This window comes from Podarcis pityusensis (assembly GCF_964106645.2).
Source record: "Podarcis pityusensis genome assembly, chromosome: 6".
Classification (NCBI taxonomy): domain Eukaryota; kingdom Metazoa; phylum Chordata; class Lepidosauria; order Squamata; family Lacertidae; genus Podarcis; species Podarcis pityusensis.
In genome coordinates this window covers 40,067,225-40,095,042 of record NC_138030.1, presented here as the reverse complement: position 1 = coordinate 40,095,042, position 27,818 = coordinate 40,067,225, and the positions used below count along the sequence as shown (strand labels likewise).

At 43.6% G+C, this 27,818-nt stretch overlaps 1 protein-coding gene and 1 long non-coding RNA gene across 3 annotated transcripts in view; one reads left to right on the top strand and one right to left on the bottom strand.

The window, feature by feature from the left end:
- SLC26A9 (solute carrier family 26 member 9) overlaps positions 1-27,818 on the bottom strand; it is a 61,607-nt gene that overhangs the window by 18,465 nt on the left and 15,324 nt on the right. The window contains exons 2-11 of one of the 2 annotated variants that reach the window (XM_081009030.1): positions 16,274-16,415; positions 11,298-11,437; positions 10,469-10,579; positions 9,430-9,605; positions 8,212-8,376; positions 7,196-7,348; positions 5,196-5,278; positions 4,150-4,297; positions 1,916-2,029; positions 88-165 (exon numbers count right to left, since the gene is read on the bottom strand). In XM_081009030.1, the coding sequence (XP_080865156.1) occupies positions 88-165; positions 1,916-2,029; positions 4,150-4,297; positions 5,196-5,278; positions 7,196-7,348; positions 8,212-8,376; positions 9,430-9,605; positions 10,469-10,579; positions 11,298-11,437; positions 16,274-16,398 (1,293 nt within the window). In that variant the 5' untranslated portion in view covers positions 16,399-16,415. Of the gene's footprint in view, positions 1-87; positions 166-1,915; positions 2,030-4,149; positions 4,298-5,195; positions 5,279-7,195; positions 7,349-8,211; positions 8,377-9,429; positions 9,606-10,468; positions 10,580-11,297; positions 11,438-16,273; positions 16,515-27,818 lie in introns of those variants that run through there. The other variant, XM_081009029.1, reaches the window with a different exon arrangement.
- LOC308478944 lies at positions 2,815-7,966 on the top strand. The gene is made up of 3 exons (XR_013987393.1): positions 2,815-3,031; positions 4,048-4,105; positions 7,770-7,966. It is a non-coding gene; the product is annotated as an uncharacterized lncRNA (long non-coding RNA).

Here is a 27,818-nt window from a genome sequence, read left to right as displayed (position 1 = left end):
TAACCCTGTGGTGTAAATACAGCAGAAGATAAGTCTGAACTACACAGTCTGGAAGTATGTCTTAATGCTCGGTGGTACAATTTTTACCTTAGGAAGAGGGCCAAGGTAGATTCCCAAGGACAACATGGTTATCATCACGACCACTGCCACACAAAAGCTTGCCATCTGAGGAGAGAAAAGCAACTTATCACAAAAAGGACCTGCAATTTATGTTATGCTATCTGTCAGTAGTAGAAGCAAAAAGCAATATAAGTCAGTAGTCTGGTAGCTGAGGGAGATTAGTGGGATAGAAAGATGGTTTCTCGTCCTGCTCCACACCTTGCTTGCAACAGAGCCTTGAATTATTTGTTGTCTTTATATGAGAGGCCATGTTATCAGTAACTACATTGTTAATCATGGGGAGGGGGGGTTACATATAATAACACTGCTTTTAATTGGAGAAACTGGCCATTTTTATAATTGTGGACTTTCGAATTATGTCAAAGAGCTTCTGGTTAGCCTATAGATCAGGGGTGGGAAATATTTATCCCTCCAGATGTTGCTGGACTATGAGTGTGATCGTCCGGATTATTGGCCATGTTGTTTGGGAATGATGGGAGAGGCCAACAAAATCAGGAAGGTCACAGGTTCCCTATACCTGAGACAGATCCTTGCTGCGCAATTTTTCATTTGTTGCCTTTTATTTAAAGGACAGGCACCTCTGGACAAGCCTGTGGAGTTCTGGATCCCCTGTGAAAAGTTCAGAACAGCACCAAGCAAGGGCTCTGTTGATTTATAGAGCTAGATAAGGCAGAACAGAATGGATCTGATCCATTTGTTTAATGGAGGATTGCATTTGAGATTCCTTAAAGTGTCTTGTGGCACTTTCAAGACCAAAAGACGTGCTGTAATATAATGCATTTGAAGAAGTGGACTGTGGACTCCAAAAGCTTATGCTGTAATAAATTCATTGGTCTTGAAGATGCCACGAGACTCTTGGATGCAACAAGCTAAGATGGCTACCGTTTTGGAAATTGAGATACAGTGATGTAAAATCCTGTTTGCCCATCATCATGCAAAGCCACATGTTAATACCGCATAGCCTGACCAACTATAATGGGTGGGGAACCTGTGGCTCTCCAGACATTGATGGACTACAATTCTCACCATCCCTGAGTATTGGCTATGCTGGCTAGGGCTGATGGGAGTTGGAGTCCAACAATATCTGGAGGGGCCACAGGTTCTTCTCTCAACTACAAGAACTGTCAACATGACTTGAACTGCTGCAGATGAAAAATTGGCATAATCTTAATATCTATTTCGGAATCTGACAAAAATTAAAATGGGTATGATTACAAATTGCAAGTGCTGGGGGGCTGGTGCGCTGTAATGTGGTGGTGAAAATGGAGCTCCAAATTAGGCTGTTCCTGGTCCAAATCTCATTTCAGCCATGAATTCACTAGAGGGCTTTGGACAAGCCACTTTTTCTTTACCTCCACTCTCTGCCCCATATAGTGGAATTGACCCACCTTTAAAGGGTTGTAAGGATTACAACAAGATGATGTTTCTGAAGTGTTGTAAACATTTGAAAGTACTATATGAATGCCAATGGTTATCATTTGGATCTGCATTTGGAGATCCACTCATGTGGCCAATTCTGTTCCAATAACAGAACAACAGGTTGATTATCTACCTGCAGTATAAAAGAGTCATTTGCTTTCATTTGAAAGCCATGTCGCTCTGGGAATTTGCGTTTAGAGACGATGTGGTGTATTAACTGTTTTAGATCCTAAGCCCTCCTCACATTATTTCCCCAAGGAAAAGAATGTTCAACTAGTTCAAGTTAATCCATGATCTAGAAATGCTCAGAGCTCATCTTACAAAGTCTCCTACTTTGAGAAGAGAGAGGGGCTAAACAAACCAATAAATTAATAACCTGAGATTTTCCTCCAGCTCCATCCACAGCTAAGGTCACAGAAAGAGCACAGCAAATTACGTGGATTTTGAAAAAGGATCCAAAAAAGTTGCTGCAGCCGAGGGCCAGCATTTCCTATGGAAAGAAGGATAATGGACTAATCAGTTTAGGTGGCAGCATTAACAAACAAGATGACGTTTCTCTTACAGTAAGGTTACTTTGGCAGCTATTGCTGGGATGCAAAAAGTAGGTCAAGCGGTCATATAGCTCCAAGATTCTTCCTTCACATGTGAGGGCGGCGTTATTTATACAAAAGACTGCCGTCATAGCTGCAATCGCATCACCTGAGGCTCTTTCACACCCCATGAAAATTGCTTCTTCTCACTCCAGAAGCATCCCAGGATTCTCTGACTCTCTTGCAAACCCTCAGAGCAGGAAAATTATTGCAGGCTTCCCTTAACCGCAACTCTAATCTGAGACTCTCATCCCTGATGAATCATCCAGCAAGCAGTACAGAAAGGTCCTGCAGGAGTAACCTGTAGCACACTTGGCTACAGGTTGTTTTAAAAAGCTGTGGTTGTGCAAGTGCTAGCCAGGGAGGACACGCGCCACAGCCATGTGATGCACACATCACAGCCATGTGATGCACATTTTCAGAAGACACAGTTTCTGAGCTGCTCTTTGGAGAAGCCTCTTTAATCTGACTGAGATGTCTTAGGAACTAATTACTTGAACTAATTGCTAAATATCCAGCAAATAGTCTGTGTGTGTGTGTGCGCTCCAGATTCTTCTCTGAGTCAGGGGCCAGTTCTCAGTAGAGGTATCAAGCAGCAACAAACCAGCACAACCTGAAATGTACAGGAGCTATTTAAAACAATGGCACTGAGATTTGCACAAAGTATGCTTACTGCTGGGGTTCATACAGTTGTGAAATATCATATCCTGTTTTGTTTTGCTTATTTGTCAATAGGCACCCAGAGTAGCTTTGACAAAAAACAGGAAAAAATTGTTCTGTTAAAAATAACATTAGAAACAACCAATTATGTCAAGCCGCAGTTGCAATAGCCAATACTGCTGGCAATTGCCTCCTTAAGGAAGAATTAAGGAACCCGTGGCCAGGGCCGGCGCACGCATGAGGTAAGGTGAGCAGATTGCCTTGGGCGGCTGGATCCACAGGGGCAGCAGATCCCAATGCAGACCTTCATTTCCCCTTGTTCCTGATGCACATCTTCACTCACCCCTTCTTCCCTTGTGGGGAGGGGGACAGCATTTGTGGTTTGCCTCAGGTGCCAAAATGTTGTGGGCCAGTCCTGCTCAAGGCAGCACCAACTTAGGAAGGCTACAAACAGAGGGTTCTGCATCTCCCCCACAGGGCCATCAGGCAGAGTGAGGCAGTTGCCTTAGGTGTGGAATCCAAGGGGTGCCGCCGCTTGAGAAATGACTTCCGGCAAGATGTCAGAATCTGTCACCGTTGTGACCCCAGTGAGCAAACTGTGGCAGGAGTGCCATTTTCCTGTTTTGCCTCAGGTGGGGAAACAGGACAGGCCTTCCCTGCCTGTGGTCCTCCAGATGTTATTGGATTCCAACCCACCAGCCTCATCCAGTAGGTCAGGGATGAGTCTATTAACACCTGGTGGGCCACAAGTTCCCCACTGCTCCCATAAGGCAAACTCTTCATGTGGAGCAGATGTTATCTCCTTTTCGTGTGATTCCTGCTCTGCCTGGGATTGGACTAGATGACCCATTTGGTTCTTCCAACTCTATGATTCTATTATTTTCTCTCCCTATTATGATGATGATGATGATGATGATGATGTGTTGAGAAAATTGCCCAGCCTGCTAAGGCAAGCAGTTGCACACCCAATGCCTCACTGCTTGGAGACTATTGTAACTCGGCCTCCATTGGATCCTCTTTGATAGCAACTTTGATAATCCGTCCATGGTGTGTGTTGCAGTTACTAAGAGGAGTCTGAAGGGGAACTCTCCATAGCAGTGTTTGAATTACAAGGAGGTCCTTTTACTTGCTGTGATGGCTCTCTTAGATACTATTGTTAGAAGAGTAAGGGGAGTGAACTGACTAAAACTGAGGGGAGTCAGGGGCAGGGATTGGAAATATCATTAAGAGTCCCCTGCTTTTCTTCCTATAAATCTAGCACTGTTTCTCTGAGGACAAGTCACTAGACTCCAACCCTGGAAATGGCCAACTTTGGGGTGAGTTATTTTTCCTCTCTCTGTAAAGAGCCACTAAATGTTACCTGGTTAGGGTCCACATCATAGCCATGCTTGGTTCCAAGAGTTCTGCCCATGGCCAGGTTGATCACATAGCCCACGATGGCAAGTGAGAAAGCTGTGCCAATCATGTCCTTCCACTTGCCCACCTCGGGAAGAGTAGCAGATGGAAATCTGACATCAAAGGAACAAAATCAAGCAGACAGGATAAGAAAACAAATAGCTGGAGATGAAACCAATGGACCAGAGAGATGGTGGTGGTGGTGGTGGTGGTGGTGGTGTGTGTGTGTGTGTGTGATGTAGAAGCAAGATTCAGTTTTGCCCAGTCCCAGTCCCCCCCCCCCCAAAAGTAATGCATGAGTTGGTCTTAATATATAATGGATTCAAGTCATTTCACACAAACATAGTAATAGCCTAGAAGGCAGTCCTGTCCCCCACAAAAAACCCCTTGTTTATTCCTTCAGCGCAGGAATGTTGACATGTGCAGACCTTATAATAGTCACGGCAGCATAGAATGAATGGTACAGTTTTATACCACAATGGTTATTATCCACTTTGCAATTATACTGTGCTTGTAATTCATTAAAGGACTGACTCATATAAATCAAGGCTTGCAGACACTGTCCACTTTAAACTTGCCCTACTTTCCATTCCATTTAGAGATGCTGAAACACATCCAGCCACTGCAAGCTCTGTTTCAACTTGTTTTCAGAAGGGCCCACAATTTTATCTATTCTTGCCCTCACCTTCAGCATGGCTGGTTGTTAATTCTGGAAGCTGGTGAGAAAGGGGGTGGGGGGCAGATTGCAGCAGAGTGGGAGTAAAAAAGCCTTCTCTTCTTCTTCTTTTTTTAAAAAACCTCTTTCCACTGCTCACCTTGCTGCAAACTCTCCAAGTTTTCTTATTTTTAGTTCATGAATCTTCCTTATCATATCTGGCTCAGCCCTTATTCCAGAATATATTCATTATTAAATACAGTGGGTGGGATTCATGGATTGGCATCATTAGGAATATCCCTGTTCTGGAAGAGAAGGAACTCTTGGAAAGAGAATAATCCAGTGCATTGACTCACCCCATATTAATATGGCCAACAATGGGCATGTCATATTTATCAGGCATATCAAAGCTTCCAGAAATTGCAGTAGCTACAATGACCTGAAATCAAAGTATAAAAAAGGCTTTAGGCTAGCAGCACATTTTTCGGTTTCATACAAGCTAAATTTGTTGACATATTCCTTCAGCAGAGGATTGGACTCAGTTTGTATAAATTTTGATTTGCATTAAGTGGGGAGAAATCCATTGAGAGTAGTTTTCCTGTAGATAGTGAATAAATGAATGCATGAATGAATGTAGAAGTTAGTCCTGCATAATCATATCTACCAGCTATGTTTAAATTCGTGGATGCATTGGACTGCTCCATTTATTGTCAGGACACTCCATTTACTCTTTTGTATCAAGAAGATGGTGGCTGCTGGGTAGATCAAAGTATATAATTGAGAATTCTCAGAGTCTGGGAGAAGAGTTCTTTCTGGTCACAGGTCTGTCTTAGAGCTAACCGCTATAATAAAGCTGATAAGTCAGAGAAAGTTTTATTCGGGCATTTTGCCATGGTTCACATGGATTCCTGTTCTCACGGCATCTCTCCTGCACATTTCAGTTTTTGAAACTTGAGTAAATACTGCTTTTTCTGCTATCCGGCCTCCACCAATACTATTCAAAACCAGAGTAAAGTGGATGTAACACATTCCTATATTAGAACAGCAAGCTTCATTTCACACTGCTGCAATAGCAAACTTTGGAGTGATTGCAAATTGAAACCAAAGACAAGGTCTGCCCAAATCTTTGCATTTCCCACAGCTCTAATTACACAAGTGCTCCCTGGGTGTCAGCACGTACATTGGCCTCCTGCCTCCCTGATCACCTGAGGCATGTAAGCATCTTACTACAGCTTCCTGTCTTATCACGTTTCAATACTTTGGAATACAACTACATTATCTGCATGGACATTTCCTGCTGTATAGGCTGAGGATGTTTTCACTCAGACTCATTGAAGCACGAGTCAAGGTTAAGCCGGCCATATCAGCACATTTTTCTTCTGTGACCTTGGCTGACCACCTGAGGGCACAAGTTTGCATTGTTGTTTAAATTGGTGGTATGTATAGATTAATGATGCAGTTAGTATCAGCAACAGGTTTGTGAGCCTGCAGATGAATAATACCCTAACGTTTTTAAGATCCGACTTCTGCATGGACCAGTTTGTCACAGCAGGTGTGCAAAAGGGGCTGGTTTACAGACTAAGGACTGGTTTGAAGCTGCCTTGCTTAGCAAATAACTGTTGCTATAAACCGCGACTCCCAGTTCATAAGTAATGCTAAAAAGAGCTTTGTTGAAAGTGAAACCAAACTTGGCATAAGTCCTCCTTCTAAGAAAGTGGAGGGAGAAAGTCTGCTTCATGAAGACTTGTGGCCCCTCATCCATATAGTACCAAGCTGTAGCTTAGTGTGGCTTATGAACCAGGAAATTGTCCAAGAGTTGGAAAAGCATGTTATTATTAAAACAACAGAAGCATTATCTTGAATGAAGATGGTTGAATTCCCTGCATCAAATTGCAGAGGGGTAGTTGTGTTAGTTCGTGGCAATAAAAACAGCCAAGAGTCTTGCAAAACCTTAACAAATTCATTGGGGAAGGATTTCATCCAGTTCATCAGATATGGTAGACTTTTGTGCACAAATAACTGGACATTTATTGTGCAAAGGGGGGGGGGGGAGAATCTAAACATTTGGAAAGGACTCAGACGACCTCTAGTGCAACCAGAAACATGCCAGCTTCCTTATCTCAAATCAGAAAACTTGAGTGTAATACTTCCCCCAGAAGTGAATTATTGCATCAATTTCCTCGTTGGGTGTATTTTTGACCACTCTGTTAGCTGAATAGTCAACAGCTCTTTTATAAATTTATCTCTGCATCTGAAGAGAAGGGAGGGCAGGCACTGACTACAGTGGAGGTTCTAATGCCCTCTAACCACTTTGATAAAAGCAGGGGAAAGAAAGAGCTCAGGATCTACTACTTACTATAACAATCTCCATGGGAATGGGGACTCGAATCTTCTTCATGTATTTCATATTCAGCTCCTTCACGATAATCAGAAGCACAGTGCTGATCAATGCAAAGACGAGGGAGGCTATATTGGTCTTGGGCAAGTTTTTGCAAATATCGATAAAGGTCTAGAAAAAAGAAAAGAAGGATGAAAAAAGAAAAGGGCAGCATGTGCATTTTCCAGCATGACTGGGAGATATGCCATGGTGTTTGTTTTCCAAGACATGAAGATGGCCCATCAGTGGCCATTATTTAGCCTTGTAGTCTGCTGTTGAGACTTGCTAGCACTCAAAGCAGCACAGTCCCTGCAGTGGCCAGCTCTGGATTAATTATAGGGTCAGTAAGCAGGGCCTGACCAGACAGGATGCATTTAATCTGATTTGTTGTTTCCAACAACGGCATCCAGCTGGGAATTCAGAGAAAGGTTCAAGAGGCTCACAGCAGGTCCCTGCAGCCTCCATAACTCCACAAACACTTTCTTCTAATCCCTTATAATTAAAATGTGGAAGAATTAATGGTAACTCTGACACTTATGTGCACTTTCCCTAGAATTACAGGACCCCAAGAGTTCTCCTGTACCTTTAAGAGTTATCTAGAAGGGAAAATTTACCAGGTGGAGCTTTTCCTGCCATGCAGCACCACGGCAAGCAAAATCCTGCCTTCTGTGCAAGATTTGGGAGACTCTGCAAGCCTGCCATTCTCTCTTGAAATATCTCTCCTTTCCTGACCTCATGCTTTCTTCAGTCCAGTTGATTACATTTCCTTTCATAAATATATGGTTTAATAATCTATTTTATTATTTTCATTTGTTCTTGCATTTTAAGGCAAAGAAAAGAAAAACATCTCAGCCATTCATTATTGCATTTGTACAGCAAGCCAACTCTTCCAGGGCCCAGTCAGTTGACTAGGGAAATTAATCATTAATATCATTTGTCACAATCAGGCAGTTTAGGGCAATAACCATCATCTCATCTTCTGGTAACTAACTTACATAAACAATGGCAAGGGGTCCTGTGTAAGAGTCAATCTTCAGGCCAAAGATATACTTGAGCACAGAGATGAGGATCTGCAGGCCAGCTGCTGTCATGAAGCCCCTGATGAAGGATTCTGAGAGGTAGATCGCAACGAAGCCAAACTGCACAAATCCTAGGCATATCTATGGACAGACAGAGAGACAGGCATTCCAGATGGAATAGTGAGCACAACTTCTCAGAAGGATATCCCATAGTTCAAACTATAGTCCACAGGAATCTTGGATAGGGAAGAAATTCAGTTCAGTTTGCAAATGAAGTTGAGTGTATATAATTTTCTCTTTCCAAATCAACATGGGAACCAAAGTATAGCCATCCTTCAAAGTTCACACTTATATGAGTTTTGCAACACAGTTCCCCAACCAACCACTGTTTATAAAAATACATATAACAGGAGGAAATGGGCAGAAAAATGAATATAGCAAGCGAACATAACAAACTAAAATGTGTTACATTAGGAGGAATCGCTTGCAAAAATGTATAGCTTAGTCAAAACCGCACACTGAAATGCTGAAGAACTTTTATGAGGATTTGAAAATAATAATAATCTCACATTGCTGCCGAAAGGGGAAGAACTGAAGATAACTGGAATTGAGAGCTCCTTTCATCCCTAGTCTCTGGTGTGTGGAAATGAATAAGATAACTGTTGCAGGAGGAATTTCCTCCAGTGTAGGAGTATGGCACTGACCCAATATATGTGACCCATCCCTGCCACAGCAGAGATGAGGTAACAGCAGATAAGGCAGGGCACAGATCTTCCTGAGCCACACCAATATTTAGCTGTTGGCTTACTACCTATAAAGAGTATTGCTACCTCATCTTGGGCATCAGTATAAAGGCAGCTCCACATATGATATGCAAACATGGTATACCAGTGTTTCATGTAAGAAACACTTGACGTATTGATGCCACACACACATATAAGCATGTGTCGATGAACATCTATGGATGCATGTGATGTCCTGGTACAGTTAGAGTTTCTAGATGTGTATACATGGATGTTTAAAGGCACATGTTCATCCATACAGCTCAAGTAGCCATCTTTGTTTTCTACATTGGCTTCCAAATGCTAGTATAGTCATCCCTTTGCTTTCCCTTCTGTTCAATACATGAGCAGTTAATGCCAAACTCTATGCACGGCTGCCTTCTGCACAGTTCTGAATACAGGGCATCCTTACCTGGATTATGGCTGTCAGGCAAGCCAAGGTGGCAGAGATCTCCAGTCTGGCTGCTTCCATGGCTGTGTTGTTAATCATCACCTCATTGGCTGTGTGGTTAAAGTACTGGAAGTCGGAATCAGGAGCCAGCTCATGGCAGACATTCCCCACAATAATACTGATGACTGCAAAAGTGCCTGTGGGACACACACACAAAGGTTGGCTTACACTCATGAAGAGCATCTCTCATGTATGTAGTGACAGTTAGTGCTTAAGAAGGCTGAAGACTGCAAAAATATATAGACCAATGGGCCAGGCTGGGCTACGCTTCTGCTTAATTTCATCTATGTAACTGGCAGTAGCGTAAGGCGGCTGAATGGTGCATGACTGATATTGGCATAAAATGAATTATGGATCTCTTTTCCCCAGCCTTGCAACTAGTTTATGAAACAGGTTGAATGGCATGGCATCCCCCCTACTCTTTGGTCCTCCCAGTGGCAGAGCATATGCCCGCGCTGCACAGGGTGGGCGCATTCCCAAGGGGCGCGGGGGCGTGCTCCCGAGGGGCATGGAGGGTGCCCTCCCAGGCGCAGGATAGCCGCGCATGCACCCACCGATCCCGCTTCCTTCCACTCCACTTCCCTTCTCAGGCAGGCAGGGGAGAGGATGGGAAGGAGGCAGGCGAGCAGGAAGGGGAGAGGAAGGAACTGGCAAAGCGGCACAGCAGCTCCCCCCTTCCCCCGACGGCTCGTGGTAGGCATGGGAGTCCAAGTCGCGGGTTGGCGGCGCACCGGATGTCACCCCCGCTCAGGGATGACACCCAGAGCGGTGCGCACCCACCTTCCTCCGCCAGCGGTTCCACCCCATTACCAAGAATAAGAGACATGTCAACAAATATTTGAGTGAGATCAGGCCACAATTTTATTGACAATAGATGTTCCCCACCTCTGCCCTTCAGCAATTTCTTCAATGCGTTAGTGCAAACTTCCAGTTTATGTACTCAAGCTTGAGGAGGTATGTGCACTCAATTCAGTCACTATAGTGGAATAGAAGACCTCACCTGGGACCATTTGATGAACACCTCCTAGCAAGAAATAGGCTATCAGAGGGAAGAAGGATGAGTAGAGCCCATTGATCGGAGGTAGGTTGGCCAACAGAGCAAAGGCCATACCTAAAAAACACAAGTGAAAAGCAGATCAGACCTTCCATCCTAACTATGCTCAAGTCTGCCTTATTAAAACAAGATGCCACACACCATAGCAGATTCTACAGCAGGTATGCCAACCTTTCAGCATGGCACCATCAGAAAGGTTAGGCAACAAAGACGACAGTAGATGTTTGGGGTGCTCAGCAAGCAGGCTAAGGGTGACATTAAGGTTCTGTCATTATTGCTGAGGTTTGCACAACCAAGATGCCAATGCAGATCCATGTTCCAGTTAAAAATTCCCCACATTGTGCAGTCCCATCCTTATAAATGCATTGGGGTAGTAATGTTTGATATAGGGCACACATACAGATATCCAATCCCAATAAGAGCCTGCTTACATGATTTATTCTCACTTTTGGAGAAAATGAACTTTGTGACAGATTTCAAGAGTATTGTGTCAATGTTGACACCCTGGTTCATATGCTACTTCCCCCTATGGCTGTGGTGTGAGGTGCCTACACATTAGGGAGGGGCTGATTTTTAAAAGTATGAACCAGAGCAGAGTAAATAGACATCTTCATTTCACTGATCGTAACTAAAGTGGGCCATAAGCTGAAATCTATTACCTGCCATAGTTTAGCCAATGTGTTACAGCAAGATATATACACATTTCCTCATTTTTTTCCCATTGGTAAAACTACTCATGTTTGGTAGTGATATGGAAAGGGCAAAGTTCTCTCACCTTGAGGCACCTGAATAGTCCCAGCACTGATTCCACCAAGGACATCGGGCACAATATAATCTTTGATTTTATATTTTGGAAGCCATACAAGAATAGGAAACAGGCTGTACAGGATGAGTTTGAATCTGGATGGTGAACATCTAGTGAGAAAGGAGAAAGATGGCACTGAATTTAATAGGAGACTTTTCCACTGTTAGATATTTTGTGAATTATTATAAGAAGACTGACTGAACCCAGCACTTTATGCAGGCAGGGCAAAGAGCTGCTGTTTTGGTCTCGTGGTTTTCTACGCCCACACAGTGCTGGCATGAAGGACACAATGGAAAAAATGTTCCATTCCTATTATTCATAATTAGCCTTTCATTGTGTTTAATGCAGTAATGGGTCAGCTCCCCATTATCCCAGCCTCCATCAAACTCTGAAGAACAAGATGCCCAGCTGAATTCTGTGGTGGGTGTTTGCTCAGGCTAATGACACGTCTAAATCAAGATCCTTTGTCAAACCGAACAAAATTTCAGCAAAATCAATGTGGGTTGTTACTGGGTGGCTAAACACAATGAGGGTAATAAGCCATCACATTATTAGTTCAAGCAGCCCTGATACAGCCTGCTCAGTGGATTACCGTATTTTTCTGTGAACAAGACAATGCTTCCCGCCCCCCAGATGGTCTTGGGTGAGCTGGCAGCTCTGCCGGCTAGAGAGGCGAGGCAGGAGTTTGGCTCGGGGATCAAGAGGAGAATTGCTCAGAAAAAGTTCAACACCTTTTTTGGGCAATTCCCCCCAAAAGCTGAACAACTTAAAAATACTGATTTATTGATTTTGGGCTCCCAGAAGTAGGGGTCGTCTTATACATGGAAAAATACGGTAGTTAGCAGAACAAAGTATGTGACCTGCTTCAGCAATGGGACATGAGAAATCAACAGGATACAACTGCACAGTTAAGCACTGACTTAGAACCTATGAATGTTTTCTCCAAAGATAGTCCTACTGCTTCAGTGGAACTTCCTCCCAGAGCTGCTTTGTATTGAATCAGGTCATTGGCCCATCTAGCTTGGTGCTGCCTATTCCTGATTGGCTGCAGCTGCCCAGAGAGACTCAGGCAGAGGTGCCAACTTAAATAAAATATTGGTGGGGGGCATTGATGCATGCTGTGACACATGGGGGCTGGGAGGAGCCAGGGAGTGGAGCCAAGCCCAGAGGTGGTAGCTGGAAGGGCTTCAGGCTTCAGTGGTGGCTCCTCCATTCTTTTATATGCTGCCCTCTGTTTCCACCTCCACCCTCAGCCCCTTTGGTCCTAATCGCATGCAGGACTCTGTGGGATTGGCACAGCCTTTGTCCTCTAGATCCACTTTTAATTGTTCTCTGACACATGGAGGGGAGGAAATGAGAAGATAGAGGATGCAATGAAGATGCCAGAGGGCTGGTGACACAAGTCTCAAGGTAAAATTGACCCAACACATGTAAGCGTTTATAAGCATGACTACCATTTGGTGGCAGCAGGGAAGCCAGCCTACTTCTTCACTACTTTTGTGTCCTCTGTGAGCTGTCTTGTGAGCATTGTTTTATTTATAAAGGAGTGAGTGGTAAAGTCAGAGACAGTGAACCACTCAGAAGTTTGCTGTGATAAATTTGCAAAGCATTTTGTGGGTTCAGGTTGCTTGCATTCCCTCTGAACTTGATGCCACAGTTGATATCAGTCCAGTGGAAATGTCTAGGGCATTGTTATTGCACCCTAAGATCAGGCTGACCACGTGTTCTGTTTACCCTTGCCTATAATGGCTTGCAAGATCTATTGGAGAAGGCTTGGCTGGGTAGGTCCAGGGAACAGATTGCGGCTTCTTGCTATGTCTTTTCTTCCTACCATTACTATTGCACTTTTGACACTGCAGCTGAGAGTCACCGCTCACATAACCACTACGCCAAATGCAGAAAAACACAGGCAAAAGACAGTCTAAGCTGAAAAACATTGACAGCACACCAGCTAAGGCAAAGAAGAGGCAAGAATCAGCTCTCAGTTGCAGTGACACCTTGTAGCAGACTGCTCAGTTCAATGTGAAAAGCCTCAAGCCCAGCTTAATTTGCAATTTTCAAGTTAAAGTGACTGGCTTTAACATCAGCTCCACTTTTGTTACACTTGAGCTTATGCCCTGACCGAAAGAAAAAAGACCTATACTTTTGTAATAAGTGGCAACGGGTTATGATATTGCTACTCTTCATCAAGCATTAATGTGTCCCATGTAAGATGAATGTGCTGCATTTGCAACTGAACCAAATTGCTTTGAATTAGGTATCTAAAATAGCTATGTCTGTACTTATTTTTTCTCCCCTAGGTGGCACTCTTCTGAGCATCTGTGAAGTCACTCAGAGAGCAGCTATTCCTTTGGCATGATTCCACAGCTCTGTCTACTTAAGAGACCATTCAATCATGCTGGGTGCCACCCAAATCTAAAGTCAACATCATTGTGTAATCCAAAGTAATGCATCCAGTTTACTTAATTAATGCATGCTTGGCAATGCCTTCACCCAGTCGACATCTAGAGAATATATACATCAAATGGCCATCCACCCAAAGTCCTGCAGTGCAGTACAAACACATCCTGTGGAGAAAACTAATGTTCTGGATCCAGCACCTGGTTGCAAGTTGCTTATTTCCTGCACATGGCTTGTGCTTTTAGATGTATTTATTCACACACCTTATTCTGCTAATGCTGAGTGGTCTCTGTGCTCCTTTTGTCTGCATCTAAGCAAGTCCCTTAAGTACAGTGGTTAGGGGTTTATGGACCTGTCAGTTTTGATTCTTTCAGTTATTCATTTTCACAGTCTTAAATCCAGTTCTCCACATTTCCTCAGAAATTTGCAACTTTTTTTTTTAGTAGATCCAAAATTCTCATGAAAATTCATTAGCATTTCAGTTCAAATTTCTCCTAATAAAACACATTTTTGCCTGCAATTTTGCTGTATGTACACATTTCTGCAGAGCCATTTCCCCATCTTTGTATGTTATCTTCACTAATATGTGCATTTCTATGCATTTCTATAATTTTTTGGCTGAACCACTGCAATACAAAATTCAGAAAAGGGTGAATTTCAAAGGAGCAGTGTGTTTCAGTTTGCATATTGATTTGGAAAGTGGCAGTTTGGTGGGCTTATCTTTAAATGTGAACTCATTAAAAAAAGCACAACTCCATCCCTAAGCATGGGGTCTGAATTTCAAGCAAAGCCCTGACTGATGTGGGTAACATTATCTGGGAACTGTTTGGATGGGCGGGGTATAAATAAAGTGTTGTTGTTGTTGTTGTTGTTGTTGTTGTTAAGAATGTGGCCCATCATATGACAAAGGAGGTTCAACCATTTCCTCAAGAAATGACCAAAGAGAGGTGCACCATGCCAAATGACTGTGTGAACTGCTTCTATGTGTGGGTGCTTCTCCATTAATCTCTATGTGAGAAAGGGGGGGGAGGATGTGTGACATGAGAATCGCTGAGCAGCATAAGATCCCAGAAATCATTTCAACTCTCCCCGCCACCTGCAACCTCTTACCAAACACACACACACACACACCCCTCTGTTAAGGGCACACCGGCTCACTCTGCTGAGGGACTGATCAAAGCTCACTTCTCCCTCTGACATTTTCTAACTGACCTCAGACCTCTGTTTTCCCCTTGACTCCTCCCTTTCTGATGTGTGTCTAGTCTGTTAGACTGTAAGCCTCAGGGCAGGGCCTGTCATTCATTTAATTTTATGTACCACACCTTGTTTCTTTAGCTGAACAAGAAATAATCCATGTAATACCAAGAAGGAATAATACGGTATCTAGGAAACACTGTTGCATAAACCAAGTCTTCACTGTTATTTTGACCTCTTTTTGAAACAGGGTGATCTCCCACCTAGAGCCCCAATGCATCACTGTATATAGTGAACTTAAATTTGCTTTAAAGTGATAAAGGACCAACAATGTAATTTAAAAAAAAAAATGAATGACAGGATGGAGAAACCATGGCCTTTTAGAAGTTGCTGCACTCTTGGTTGTGCTGGCAGAGGCTAATGAAAACTGAGTCCAATAACAACTGAAGTGCCACAAATGCACTCTCACTGGGTGAAGATGACAAAACTAGGAAGATGGCTGGCACAAATGTCTTCTTCACAGTTGTTTTATTCTTTTCAAATACTCCTAATATGCATTGGGGTTGGGTGGGTTTCTTAGAGGATGGGTATCAATATTATTGCTCTCTCCTTCCTGGAAAAAATATATTTATTCAAGGGTGATTAAAGCCAACAAGCCAGCAATGGTGGCAATGAATCAGTACAAGTTCCCTTATCTACATAATTATGTTTCTCTGATGGCTAGTGTCAGAAAAGTTGTTTGGCCTTCTACAACTTGTACAGTTTGCTTACTCTAATCTCTCTTGGCTGTGGCAGTGGAAACAAATTTGTCTGCTATTAAACAATTAGCAACAATCTTTAACACTGAAAAAGAGAAAAACTGAGAATGAGGTGTTTATTATTCTCCACTTCACTTTGATGCCTGATATGGCACTGACTTAACCAACTCTGCATCACTGCTTGGGTTACAAATTCTGTAGGAGAATTTGTTGGAAAATCACAAAAGTGAATCATAAAGATGGAAAGTACCTGAAAGATAATCTGGTCCAGCCCCACAACACATAGCATTTCTGATGGGTGAACATCCAGCTTCTCCTTTAAAACCTCACTTCAGTTTTGTGGGAATGCTTGGATTAAGATTGCCTCTTTGCTCCTGGTTTGTGCAAAACTCCCTCAATAATGGAATTAGCAATCTCTCATTCAAAGTTTCAATTGGACTGCCCACCACCACAAATCTAGACAGCATGTGGACATTATTTTATTTTATTTATTTTTCTTTCATGAAATTTATATAGGGCTTGATTGTTAAAAAAACAAACAAACAAAAAACACCTCAAAGTGGTTACAACACTAATGTATGGCTTTCAACATACCTGAAAATATTCTTTATTTTCTCCCCAAGTGGGTAACTTCTAGTTTTTCTCTCAAACTCTTCATCAAAGTAGTTGCTAGAATAAGCTGGACGGTTGATGATGTAACGTGGCCGTGCTTCGTTCATCTTTGCGCCACTAAACCCTTCACCCAGAAATGAAATGTAAGGAAGCTGGAGTGAGAAGTGAGCATCACCAATGGAAGGTCCTTTAATAAGGCAGGCAGTTCCTCTTATCCTCATCCCAATAAGCCTGCCTTTCAAATTTCCTTCCAAAGTCCCGCCCCTTTCCCCTCCCCTTCCTGCAGAAGGAAAGATGGTGCTCTTCTGGAGGCATCGATGACTCGTGGCAGGATGCGTGAGATTTTAGTAATCAGCTACTTTATAATGATGCAGGAATTGGCACAAGTTCAAGAAACCTACACATGGCCAAGTGTTAGGCAGTTACAGGCTGTGATCACAGCTCTTGCCTCTGTATTGTTATTTAGCCTTGGGCCGGTCACTTAGGAATTGTCTGCCATGAAGAAAATGAGGTTAGGAATTTCTGCAAGGCTGAATCAGCACCCTCATTCAAAGATGCATTGTGTTGTGGTAAAAGTTCACCCACATTCTAGAAATCTCTTGAAGTTTCTGCTACAGTGCCTTGTGGATCCTTGACCTCTTTAGCATCTTGTAGTTTCACCTATGTTATGTATACATTTGGAACTTTTGCCTCGAGTGCTTCTATAGCTGTGATCTATAGCTCAGCAAATACACTGTAGAACGAAGGACAACTCAGAAATGTAACAATTTGACCTATTTTAATTATAATAATGCCAACCATTCCTGTTCGACCAGTCCTACGCAGTATCAAGGTGTTTCTAGAGGCAGGTAATAAATAAACTCCTTGAGGTGCAGGCCTTAGTATAAACAAAACTATCAAAGGAAGGGGAAAGAGCACTTTTGCAAGATGATAAGTCTGGGGGTGGGGTGGAAGAATATGAAGAAATAGAACAAGGATGTGGATCATTATTTTAGTACTGTATTGCACTTAAGCACTTAGCTGTTGATCAAGTGTGCAAATGAACAGAAAATGAATCATCATAAAAGATAGACAGAGATTATGAAGCAATTGTGGGTGTCGTTACATGGTTCTTTTATTTAAAGCACATTAAGCCCATGGGGAAAATCCATCAAGATAGTGATAATGCATCAGGTTATAATTGTTTTGATCTGATAACTAAATACGAGCAAAAAAAACAAATTCAAATAATGCCATTTCAGACTTGAAAATGTTGTTAATTTTTGGAACTGAAATGTACCACATTTTAAAATAACCCTCAGTTATTTTGCTGCTTGCATTGTAAAACTTTTTAAAACACTGCATTCATTGATCGCAGCGAAACAGCAACACAAAAACAAAACATGGCCAATATTTTTCCAAGTAAAATAAATATTAAAGAACATAACATAAAAACAGCTGAAAAGGAAATATATAATTTATAATAATAATAATTTATTACTTATACCCCGCCCATCTGGCTGGGTTTCCCCAGCCACTCTGGGCGGCTTCCTACAAGAGATTAAAAATACATGGGATTGCTCATCATTTCAGAGTCCCCAAAAAGGTGTCAGATCAACTTAGAATATTTACGTGAGTTAACTAGTTTGACATATATCTTTGAAGATCTACATGTATTCAAGGTCCATCTGGGTAATTGTAAAAAGAAATAGTAACTTAAGTGAATCTTGTGAAACTCCATTTCAGTGAGATGATCTGAGTGTGAGGGAACCAAACCACATATATGATTCTATCTGGTTCCAGCCTCATGATAATGGATTTCTACTCTGTGTGGGCAGGAGGGAGGAAATATGTGGCTTTGGAGTGATCCATCATAGGAATAGGCAATCTAGTTGACTTTGGTACTGTGAGGCTGCATCCCAGGCTCACAATGGCATTTATTTTTCAGCATTCATGCTTAGGGTCTCACTGCATGACTCATTGATGGAGAACATTTTTATTTTTTTGTCTATCCAAAACTCTGGGCTCACTTGGATGAAAGATTTCACCTTATGACCCTTTTCTAAATTTTTTTTTAAAAAAACTAGCTGCCAGGTATATGTAAAGTTCCTCATATAAGCTGGTAGTTAATAACAGGTGGCCTCTTGCACCCCACCCTGAGACCGCCTAAGGGAAGCAGAGGGTGAGAAAGGGGCAGCAGAGGTTGCCAGGGGGGAGACAAGTTTCTGCTAAAACTTTATAAAATGGGTAAGTAATCATTTCTGTCAATAGAGGAATTTTGCCCTTGTCACTCATTTCAGAATTCACACCGCAGATCCTTTCTCATGAGAATGTAACAAAGGGTTACTCATGGATCAGGCCCACTTGCTGGGCTCCACGTCTCTTCCTGGAGCAGGCGTAAAAGGCTCCTTGATTTAGAAGAGGCTGCAGCTGCCCTGGAATGCAGAGGTCCAAAGGGAGGACAAAAATCAGATCAAGCTGGTCCTCCACTTAGAAACATAGGAAACTCAATCAGACCATTGGCTCATCTAGCTCAGAACTGTCTACACTGACTAACAATAGCTCTCTAGGGGTCCAGATACAAAGTATTTCCCAATCTTTACTGGATATGCTGGGGACTGAACCCAGGAACTTCCACATGCAGAGCATGTCTCTTTCCATTGAGCTACTGTGCTTGACCACGATGTCTTCCAGTCCAGACACAATTCAAGATGCTCGTTTTAAATTTTAGGTCCTTCAATACTTTTGGGTCCCATATACAGTGGTATCTCAGGTTACATACACTTCAGGTTACAGACTCCGCTAACCCAGAAATATTACCTTGGGTTAAGAACTTTGCTTCAGGATGAGAACAGAAGTCGTGCGGTGGCAGAGGGAGGCCCCATTAGCTAAAGTGGTGCTTCAGGTTAAGAACAGTTTCAGGTTAAGAACAGACCTTCAGAACAAATTAAGTACTTAACCTGAGGTACCACTATATCTAAAAGTGAACTTGCAAGATAGGTCGTGGATGCATTTTAAAAGTGTGGTATTGTGCTCTTTTAAAACACAGAAGTTGCCTAACCCTGTTTGATAACCCAGATTGTTAACTATCATCTGTGCAAGCTATAAGGTGCTCTGGGCTATGCAAATGTTACACAAACCTGTCTTGCGGTTCTATGCTTTGAGCCTTCCAACTTGATTTCCTGGACCAGTGGCCTTAAGTCGGAGGGAAAAGGAAGTGGAGTGGTTAGGCCCGACTCTGTTATGTTCGCGTGAAAAGAATGATGATAGGTCTGCCAGAAAAGAAGTCCCTCCCCACTTCAAGCATTGCCCTACTAATATGCTTTCTGAAGTTGAGAAGGAACTATTGGCTGGTTATATAATGGAGAGCCAAAGCAATGAAATGGATAGTGCTTTTGGTTTGGGTCAGAGGCAACTGGGTTCAGATCTCTGATCATCTGTGATGTTGCATGGGTGGTCTTGAGCAAATCACTATCTCTTAACCCAGGGTTAGGCCCATGTGGGCCTATCCAGATGTTGTTGGACTATAACTCCCAGCATCTCTGACCACGGGTCATGCTGGGGAGGACTGATATGAGTCACTGCTTTAACATCAGGTGGGTGCCATGTTGTCCAACCCTAATCTCACAGGTTGGTGGGGATGTAAAATGCAGTAGCCTCCATGTGCACCATACTGAGCTCCCCAGGCAAAGGGTCAGGTGGAAACGGAATAAACAAATTGGCCCCAGCTTGGGAAATTTTATTTGATTTCCATTTGAATATTTGCTACAGCTTCAAGGAGTGATAGTTTCCACACTTGATCAATCCTCGTTCCCTCCCCTGGAGTCATGATGCGAACCTCCCAAATTGCAACTGTCTTGTTTGAGTGCAATACACCTTTTGCTGGCGCTCTAGCTGGGTAATTTGCACATACGCCCTGAGGGATAGTGCAAATATATGCATTGCCTCATGTGAGGAGATGTGCTATTTCCCACTTCAAGGTATTATGCATTTATTTAATGCATTTATATCCCACGCTTTTCTCCAAGGAGTTCAAAGGTGGCATGCGTGGTTCTTCCATTCCTCAATCCACCCCCACAACAACCCTGAGAGGTAGGTTAAGAAACCAAAGTATTTTGTTAGGAAAATGACATACTTCCCTCCTCACTCCCACGTAACACACCAAGTCCAGCAGTGAATGCAGTGGCACTTGGTTGTTGAACGGCTTGGCTCCCAAAAAAATTGGCTCCTGAATGCCGCAAACCTGGAAGTAAGTGTTCTGGTTTGCAAACTTTTTTGGAAGCCAAACATCAGACTCAGCTTACGCATCTTCTGATTGAGTGCAGGAAGCTCCTTCAGCCAATCGGAAGCCACGCCTTGGTTTTCAAACAGTTCTGAGATTCGAACAGACTCCCAAAATGGATTAAGTTCGACAACCAAGGGACCACTGTACAGTGTGAAATGTAAGCCTGCATGTGTCAATGGGATAACTCCTCTCCATCATGCTCTCACTGTTTGTAACTTTTAAACATGTGCTACCAGGACTTACCCAGGATATTTTGCTGCCTGAGGCCCTAGCAAATGAAAGTTGCTTCTACCCTGGGGATAGGATAGTACCCTCTACTCACACCTGAGCAGCAGGTTAGCTCACAGGGTGCAGGGTGGGCTGAATGATACACACAGCTCTATCCTCCCACAGAAAGCAACAGCCAGGGGAGTTAAGGAGGAGCCTCTCCCAGCAGCTCCCTGTCAAAGCTCCCCACCAGCAAGCGAGGACCCCGTCTCTCCCTTTTCAGTGCATCAGCTTCCCGGTGGGCAGAAGGGAAGCAGACCCGGGGGGGGCACTAGGGGCGCATCAGAAGATGGCTGACAATAACATCTCTCCGACCCACACAAGGTAATTAGGAGGCTGTGATGGGAGTAAATAGCCTCCCTACCCCCCCCAAGGTTGTGGGGGGGCTGCCCTTGCCTGCTGTGCCCTATACCACCCCCGAATTTGTGGGGATGGGGGCACTAGGCAGAATGCCCTCCTGTGGGATCTCGGCGCTCCTGGACGCTGTCTCTGATTCGCGCCACTAGCTGCAAGAACTTCAAAAGAATCAATTAGGAGGAAGCGAATGCACATATTTCAAGGAAGGAGGGGGAGTAAAGACTGCTAACTGAAGAGACCTCTGATAAACAAGACGAGTCGGAGGAACAAGAATAAGTCATGAGAAGATACGCCAAGACTCGGTATGGCAAAGGGACTGGATGGGGGAGGGGGGGGAACTTTCTTTTCTTTCCTCTATGTGATTAAACAAGAATCCCCCCCTCACAAGTCAGAAATGTCGTTTTAATGACTTAAGTTGTGGATTTAAGACTGTGTGGAGATAAATTTTCTAACCAAAGCATGTTTTAAGAAGATTGTGGAATGCATAAGAGCTTTGGAATGACGCAGTTAAAAATACCGTCGCCATGTTGGCAAGCTCTGTCAGAGGACTTGGGTCTGGGAGGAGGAATAGAGCTGCTTTTATATTGTGTGTGAGACTCCTCAGAGGGACTTAAGAACGACAGTTTGCGAGATAAATGATGGAAAGAGCGATGTTATTTATGAAAGCGATGATATATGGAAACCATCTCGATATGAGGATTGGACGAACGGAAAAATTCACACAGGATTACAATTGGTGTTTATCTGCTTAAGGAGATTACCAGAAGAGATCATAAGGAAAAAAGAAAAAATGTATGAACAAGATGAGATGTGGAAACAGCAAGATAAGACTGGATAGAATTATGAACTTTATTTGGACTGATTTGGATATTAACGCAGTAGCAAGAAGATGATCAGAATCCCCCTTCGGAACTTGAAATATGGGTCCCCTCAACAAAAATTTAAAATTCGGCTTTGTAATTCGGAATTTATGTGATGTGATTTGATTTGATTTGATTGGTCGGTTAATAAAAATTTTTTTTTAAAAAAAGAAGGGAAGCAGACCCGTCCTTAGCTGTGCCCAAGTGCACTTTTATTTCTCCCTTTAAGTAGCGTTGCGAAATGCAGCGGGCGGCACACGCACACCCCATACACTGTGTGTGTGGTTGTGGGTGAGGACAATCTGCTGCTGTCCCGCCGCACCCACCCACCCACCCACCCACTCACTTCGAGGTGATCAGGGAGCAACCAGGGTTGGCATGTGTTTTTGTGTTTTTAAAACCCTCCTGCTGTACTTCCTTCTTAGCCGCGAAGGAGCGATGCTATTTCTACCCTGGCTCAGCTTCCCAACCACCACCCTCCTCTCCTGTCCATCAGTGGGTTAAATGGCCTCTTCTTTCTACTTTCCTCTGTCCCACTTTCTTGCTCTCTTTTCATCCAGTAAAGGAAGGGGTAGGTTCCCCCCACCCCCAGCTCTTGCCCCTCCTTCTCTGTAGTGAAATCTGTGGAATTCCCAAGTTCAGGTGAACAACTCTGGGGAACCTTTCCTAAAAAATGTCAACAACTTTGGGGTCCTCCCCTTAAAAAGGTCAACAACTCTGGGACGCGGGAGGGGGGCCACCAGAGGGATCTTCCCACCACAGCGCCAGATATGCTTAAGACGGCCCTGTCCGCACATACAGCACATTGGAGTAGTCTAGTCTAGAGGTTACCATAGATCACTGAAGCCAAATTATCCCTGTCCAGAAATAGGGTTGTAGCTGGACCATCAACTAAAGCTAGTCGAAGACCACCTAGGCCTTGACCAGTTGTGCGGATCCAGCCACACCCACAAGCTATGAGCTTGCATGTTCAAGTGGAGTGCAGTCCCATGTAGAACAGGCTGTTAATGACTTATCCAGTCAGAGAAACCATTCACCAACAACACCTCACTCTTGTTTAGACTGAGCTTCAATTTATTGGCTCCCATAGCAATAGTAGGTGAGGACTGCGCTGAAAAAAATGTTTTATGTGTTCCTTTTCCAAGCAGCTACCAGGATGGTGGCCTATACTTGTTCCCTGTTAAGATGTAACCTCGCCTGGGGATGGAGCTTTGATTATTGTAACAGTGCCTGGTAGAGCAGAGCAGGAAGTAATGGATGCCTCAGAGAGGTGACTCTGCTGAGGAATATAGGTCAGCTAGCTAAATAATTATCCCAATGGAAACAGAGTCAGGAAATCAGCACAACAATCAAATCCAACATGTCATGGAAACTTTAATGATCCCAAGCAGGTTGGAGATGCCAGTTTTTTAAAGGCCAATTCCTAGCCACACTGACTGGAAAGCTGGGCTGAAAAATTCCTGAACATCCTAGACACTAACCAGTAGGAATGAGTCATTTAAGTACTAGTTAAATATGACAATCACTACCAACATTTCCTGTGAGGTGATATTACTATTATGATTTTCTTCACCTTTGTTATCCTACCTATGGAGCTCATGGAGGTCACTGCTGAGGATCTAATGGTATATTGGGGGGGGGGGGGGAGAGAGAGATAGTACGTATGATAGAACACAAGGTTTGTGAGGCCCAAGATCCGATCCCTAAGGTATCTTAAGTAGTAAAGCCGGTTAAGATCTCAGCTTTAGACCCTGGGGAACATCAATCAGAGTCGACAACAGTGGTGCCTTCTGAGGCATTTTGCTAGAGACTACTTCTGTCAATCACAGAACACTACTGCCTGGTGGAAGGATAAAAGAAGCAGTAGCAGAGCCACTATTCAGATACCAAGTGGGTAGCAGGGCTCAGCATAGATGTTGGCCCATGCTGGATGCAGCTACCAATCAGCAGTTGTGCATCTGCATGATGCTGAGTTAACACTCCTTCTATTTCTCCTCTGGCTCTTTCTGGTGTTCACTGGAAAGGGTTCCAGGTCCCAGCACCATATGGTGGTGCTTGGCAGCATAAAATGGTAGTCTCCACTGAACTACCCCATTCCATTGAGCTGTCCTCATTCCATTGAGCCATCACTGACAAAAATAACTTGGCTAGATAGACCAGTGGTCTAAATCAAGTATAAGACAGCTTCATGTGGGACAATAAATACCAAACAGAATGAGGGAGAAGTTAGAAGGAAAAGCTTGGCCTATTGCTCAACATCCAAAAGACCAAAGTGCTGCACCAACAAGCACAAAACAATCCCACTGCAGCGGCACAAATCCAACTCAATGGTGTAACGTTGGAAAGTGTCATTCACTTCTCCTACCTGGGCAGTTATCTTTCGACAAGGACCAACACCGATGCCGAAATCGAGCATCGCCTGAGCTCTGCGAGTACAGCTTTCTCCCAATTGAAGCGCAGAGTATTTGAGCACCAGGACATTCGAGGGAAACCAAAATGCTATTGTACTATGAACCTTACTGTATGCTTGTGAAACATGGACCACTCCAACGCCATCTCCAACTCCTCAAAAGATTCCATCAACAGCATCTCCAAAAAATTTTAGATATCACTTGGGAAGATGGACGAACTAATGCCAGTGTACTGGAAGAAGCAAAGATCACCAGTGTCAAAGCAATGATTCTTCAACATCAACTTCATTGGATGTTGCTCGGATGCCTGATCATCTTCCACAGCAGCTACTCTATTCCAAACTTAAAAATGGAAAGTGTAATGCTGGTAGTCAACAAAAGAGATATAAAGCAGGTGTCAGCAAGGTTTATCTTGCCTGGGCTGGATTGGTCCCACAGAGATCCCTCTGTGGGCCGGATTGTGCATGTGTGTCAGCACACGCGCCCATGATTTTTGGCATCTGCGCATGCGCAGATGAGATTTCCGGCCGTGGAAGCAAGTGCCTGCGCTGCGCCAGTTTAATGCAGCGTGCGAGCGGGCAGCTTGGTTCGGAGGCGGCTTGTGGGCCGGTCAAACGATCTCCATGGGCTGCTTCCGGCCCATGGGCCTTAGGTTGCTGACCCCTGGTATAAAGACTCTCTCAAGACAAATCTTTAAAAAGTAGTATAAACATTGACAATTGGGAGACACTGGCCTGTGAGTGCTCCAATTGGAGAACAGCATTTACCGAAGGTGTCATGGCCTTTGAAGACACTCAAACGCAGGACAAAAGGGAGAAACGTGCTAAGAGGAAAGCATGCTTGGCAAACCCTCACCATGACCAACTCCTGCCCGGAAACCAATGTCCCCACTGTGGAAGGATGTGTGGATCCAGAATTGGCCTCCACAGTCACTTACAGACTCACTGTTCATGGAAGACAATCTTACTCGGCAATGAGCGATCGCCGAAGATTCATTGATAGTGTGATAAAAGATATCTGATGTCATGTCATTACATGGCAAGTTTCTCCTTAGTAGGGATGGGAGAGAAATTGGATTCAGTTCATATTTAAAGGTAAATCTACTTCAACTGCACTTCCTGAAACAATACACAAGCAATGTAATTCTCCAGTCAAGTAATGTGTATGAAAATGCACATACAGGAGTAAAATGTGCAAAACAATGCAATATTAGTGAAAATGACATACAGAAATGCATTATATTAGGGTACATTGGGTAAATTTAACAGTTCCACTAGTGTAAGGAATTTGAGCTGCGCTTGGACAAATGCAGTTTCTCCATCCTTTCTTTACAGCCTGATCCCTGCTACACCAAAGAAAATGTTACTAAACTCAGTGTGACTTCTTCCCAAGTTGGTGCACATGAATTTGCAGCCTTAGATTCCCAGATTTTCAAAGCTTGATCCAGAAACTTCATCAAGGATATGGTCAGGAATTGAACTCTGATGAAAGTGTATTTCTCCCCTCTCCATCTGACACACATGCACCCTCTCCGGTTTCTTATTCCAGTATTTATTTCAACTTTCTGAACAGCATGCTGTGGTTTTATTGTTACTGGCTTGGGTGTGTTGAGCCTTTTCTCTTTATATCTTTCCTGCTGAGTGAAAGTGCTAGCAGACACTCTCACAAATCAGGAACAAAGCAAGGAGGGTTGAGGGAAGGCAAGAGTCAGAAGGACAAAAGAAGTCCCATGATTAAAATTCCACCTAAAACAAACAGGCCAATGATGTCAACATCAGCAAGAGTCAAGTTTTTGAGATGGCGTTATCGATGGCCTTGCCCTAGATCAAACACAAGTGGAAACTTTTCTGATTTCAGAACTCAAGAGCTGAGAGCCTTAGAAAAGAAGGCACGAGACAGAAGGCAAAAGCAACTCTTGAGACCTTTTCAGGTGTGGAGACGTGTAACACATAGCGGGGAGGTGGCATCGCGGTGGCAGCCTTCTGCCCCAGCTACTACACTTTCATTTCAGATTTCAAAATGAATGTGCACAGGTTAGAGGCAGAATTGTTTGCCATGTTGCTGCCTCTCTGCCTATGTGTGTCCATTTCTCCATAGTGCCATCTGAAAAGGGCTCTGATTGTGAGCCGAAGAAGTCCAACAGAGACTCTGAAGATTAGAATGAAAGGTTTTTGTGGCACAAGCAGGGAAACTCAGGCCTGGGGGCCAAATCTGGCCTTCAAGGCCTGTCTCCCCAGATGGTATCCTCTCATTGGCCACATCCCTTACTGGCGCTGCTTCACACACTCCCTGAGTGTTAATGCCTCTTACTGGACAAGCTAGTTTAGTGTACAAAGGAAAGATTTACGTTCATTGCTCTGCCCATTCTTGCCTCTGGCTCTCCTCACCACTTGCACGCGAGCCTTGGAAGGTTGCCCAGAATGGAATGTGGCTGAAAAGGGGTCACTCACCTTTGCACCATGGTGACAAAGAACTATGCAATTATTTCTCAGAAATGGGCCATAACAAAAGAGATAAGCCTTTCCTATTGTGCCAGGGACACTGCAGGAAATTAATATGGTTGTGTTTTGCACTGCTGCACAGCAGTCACCGATGTGGTGTCCATGGGCATCAATGTACCTGCACAGGCCTTCCCTGGTGCCAACAGGCTCCCTTCTCCTGCTGAAATTAGTCTTGAAGTAAGCATTCTAGTGTAGCCAACAGAACACATCGCAATGCTTGCTTTATTGTGGAGTGTGTGGGGTGCCCACAGCAGTTTCTCAGGCTTGCAAATGTGGCCATGGGCCAAGAGAGGTGGGTGACCCCTGCTTTAAGAGGAAAGCCAGAATGCCTTAGCACAGGGGTTGCCAGCCATAATAGTAACAACAACAACAACAACAACAACAACATAATATTAATTTGATAATAAAATAACATTGCTCAATTTCAACAAAATCTGTAGAGCTGTATTCTTATACCAGTCATATATAAGAAGAAAATTGAGCAAGGACACTGTCAAATAACTGAATCATTGAATACAGTGCCAAGACTTCAACTACCCATGACATAGCCTTTCCATAAGTAAGCATGAGTGGCTAGAGGTCTAACATTAACGTCACTTCCATTTACATAGCTGATATGTGGAGACCATACCTTAGCAAAACGACTGTGCTTAGTTTTGCCTCTAACAACCCTTCTGCGTTGTGTTATATCCTGTGGTGAGTTTGAGAATGAAATCTGATATTTGGAAAGAGCCAGATCCCAGACTTTCCCTTTCCATCCCATCAGAGATGGACCTTTGAGGTCTTTCCAAGGGAAGGTGGTCTCTAAATGGACAGAGGTAAACAACATGGCACTTAGGTCCTTATGTATAAGGGTGCCGGTGAGGG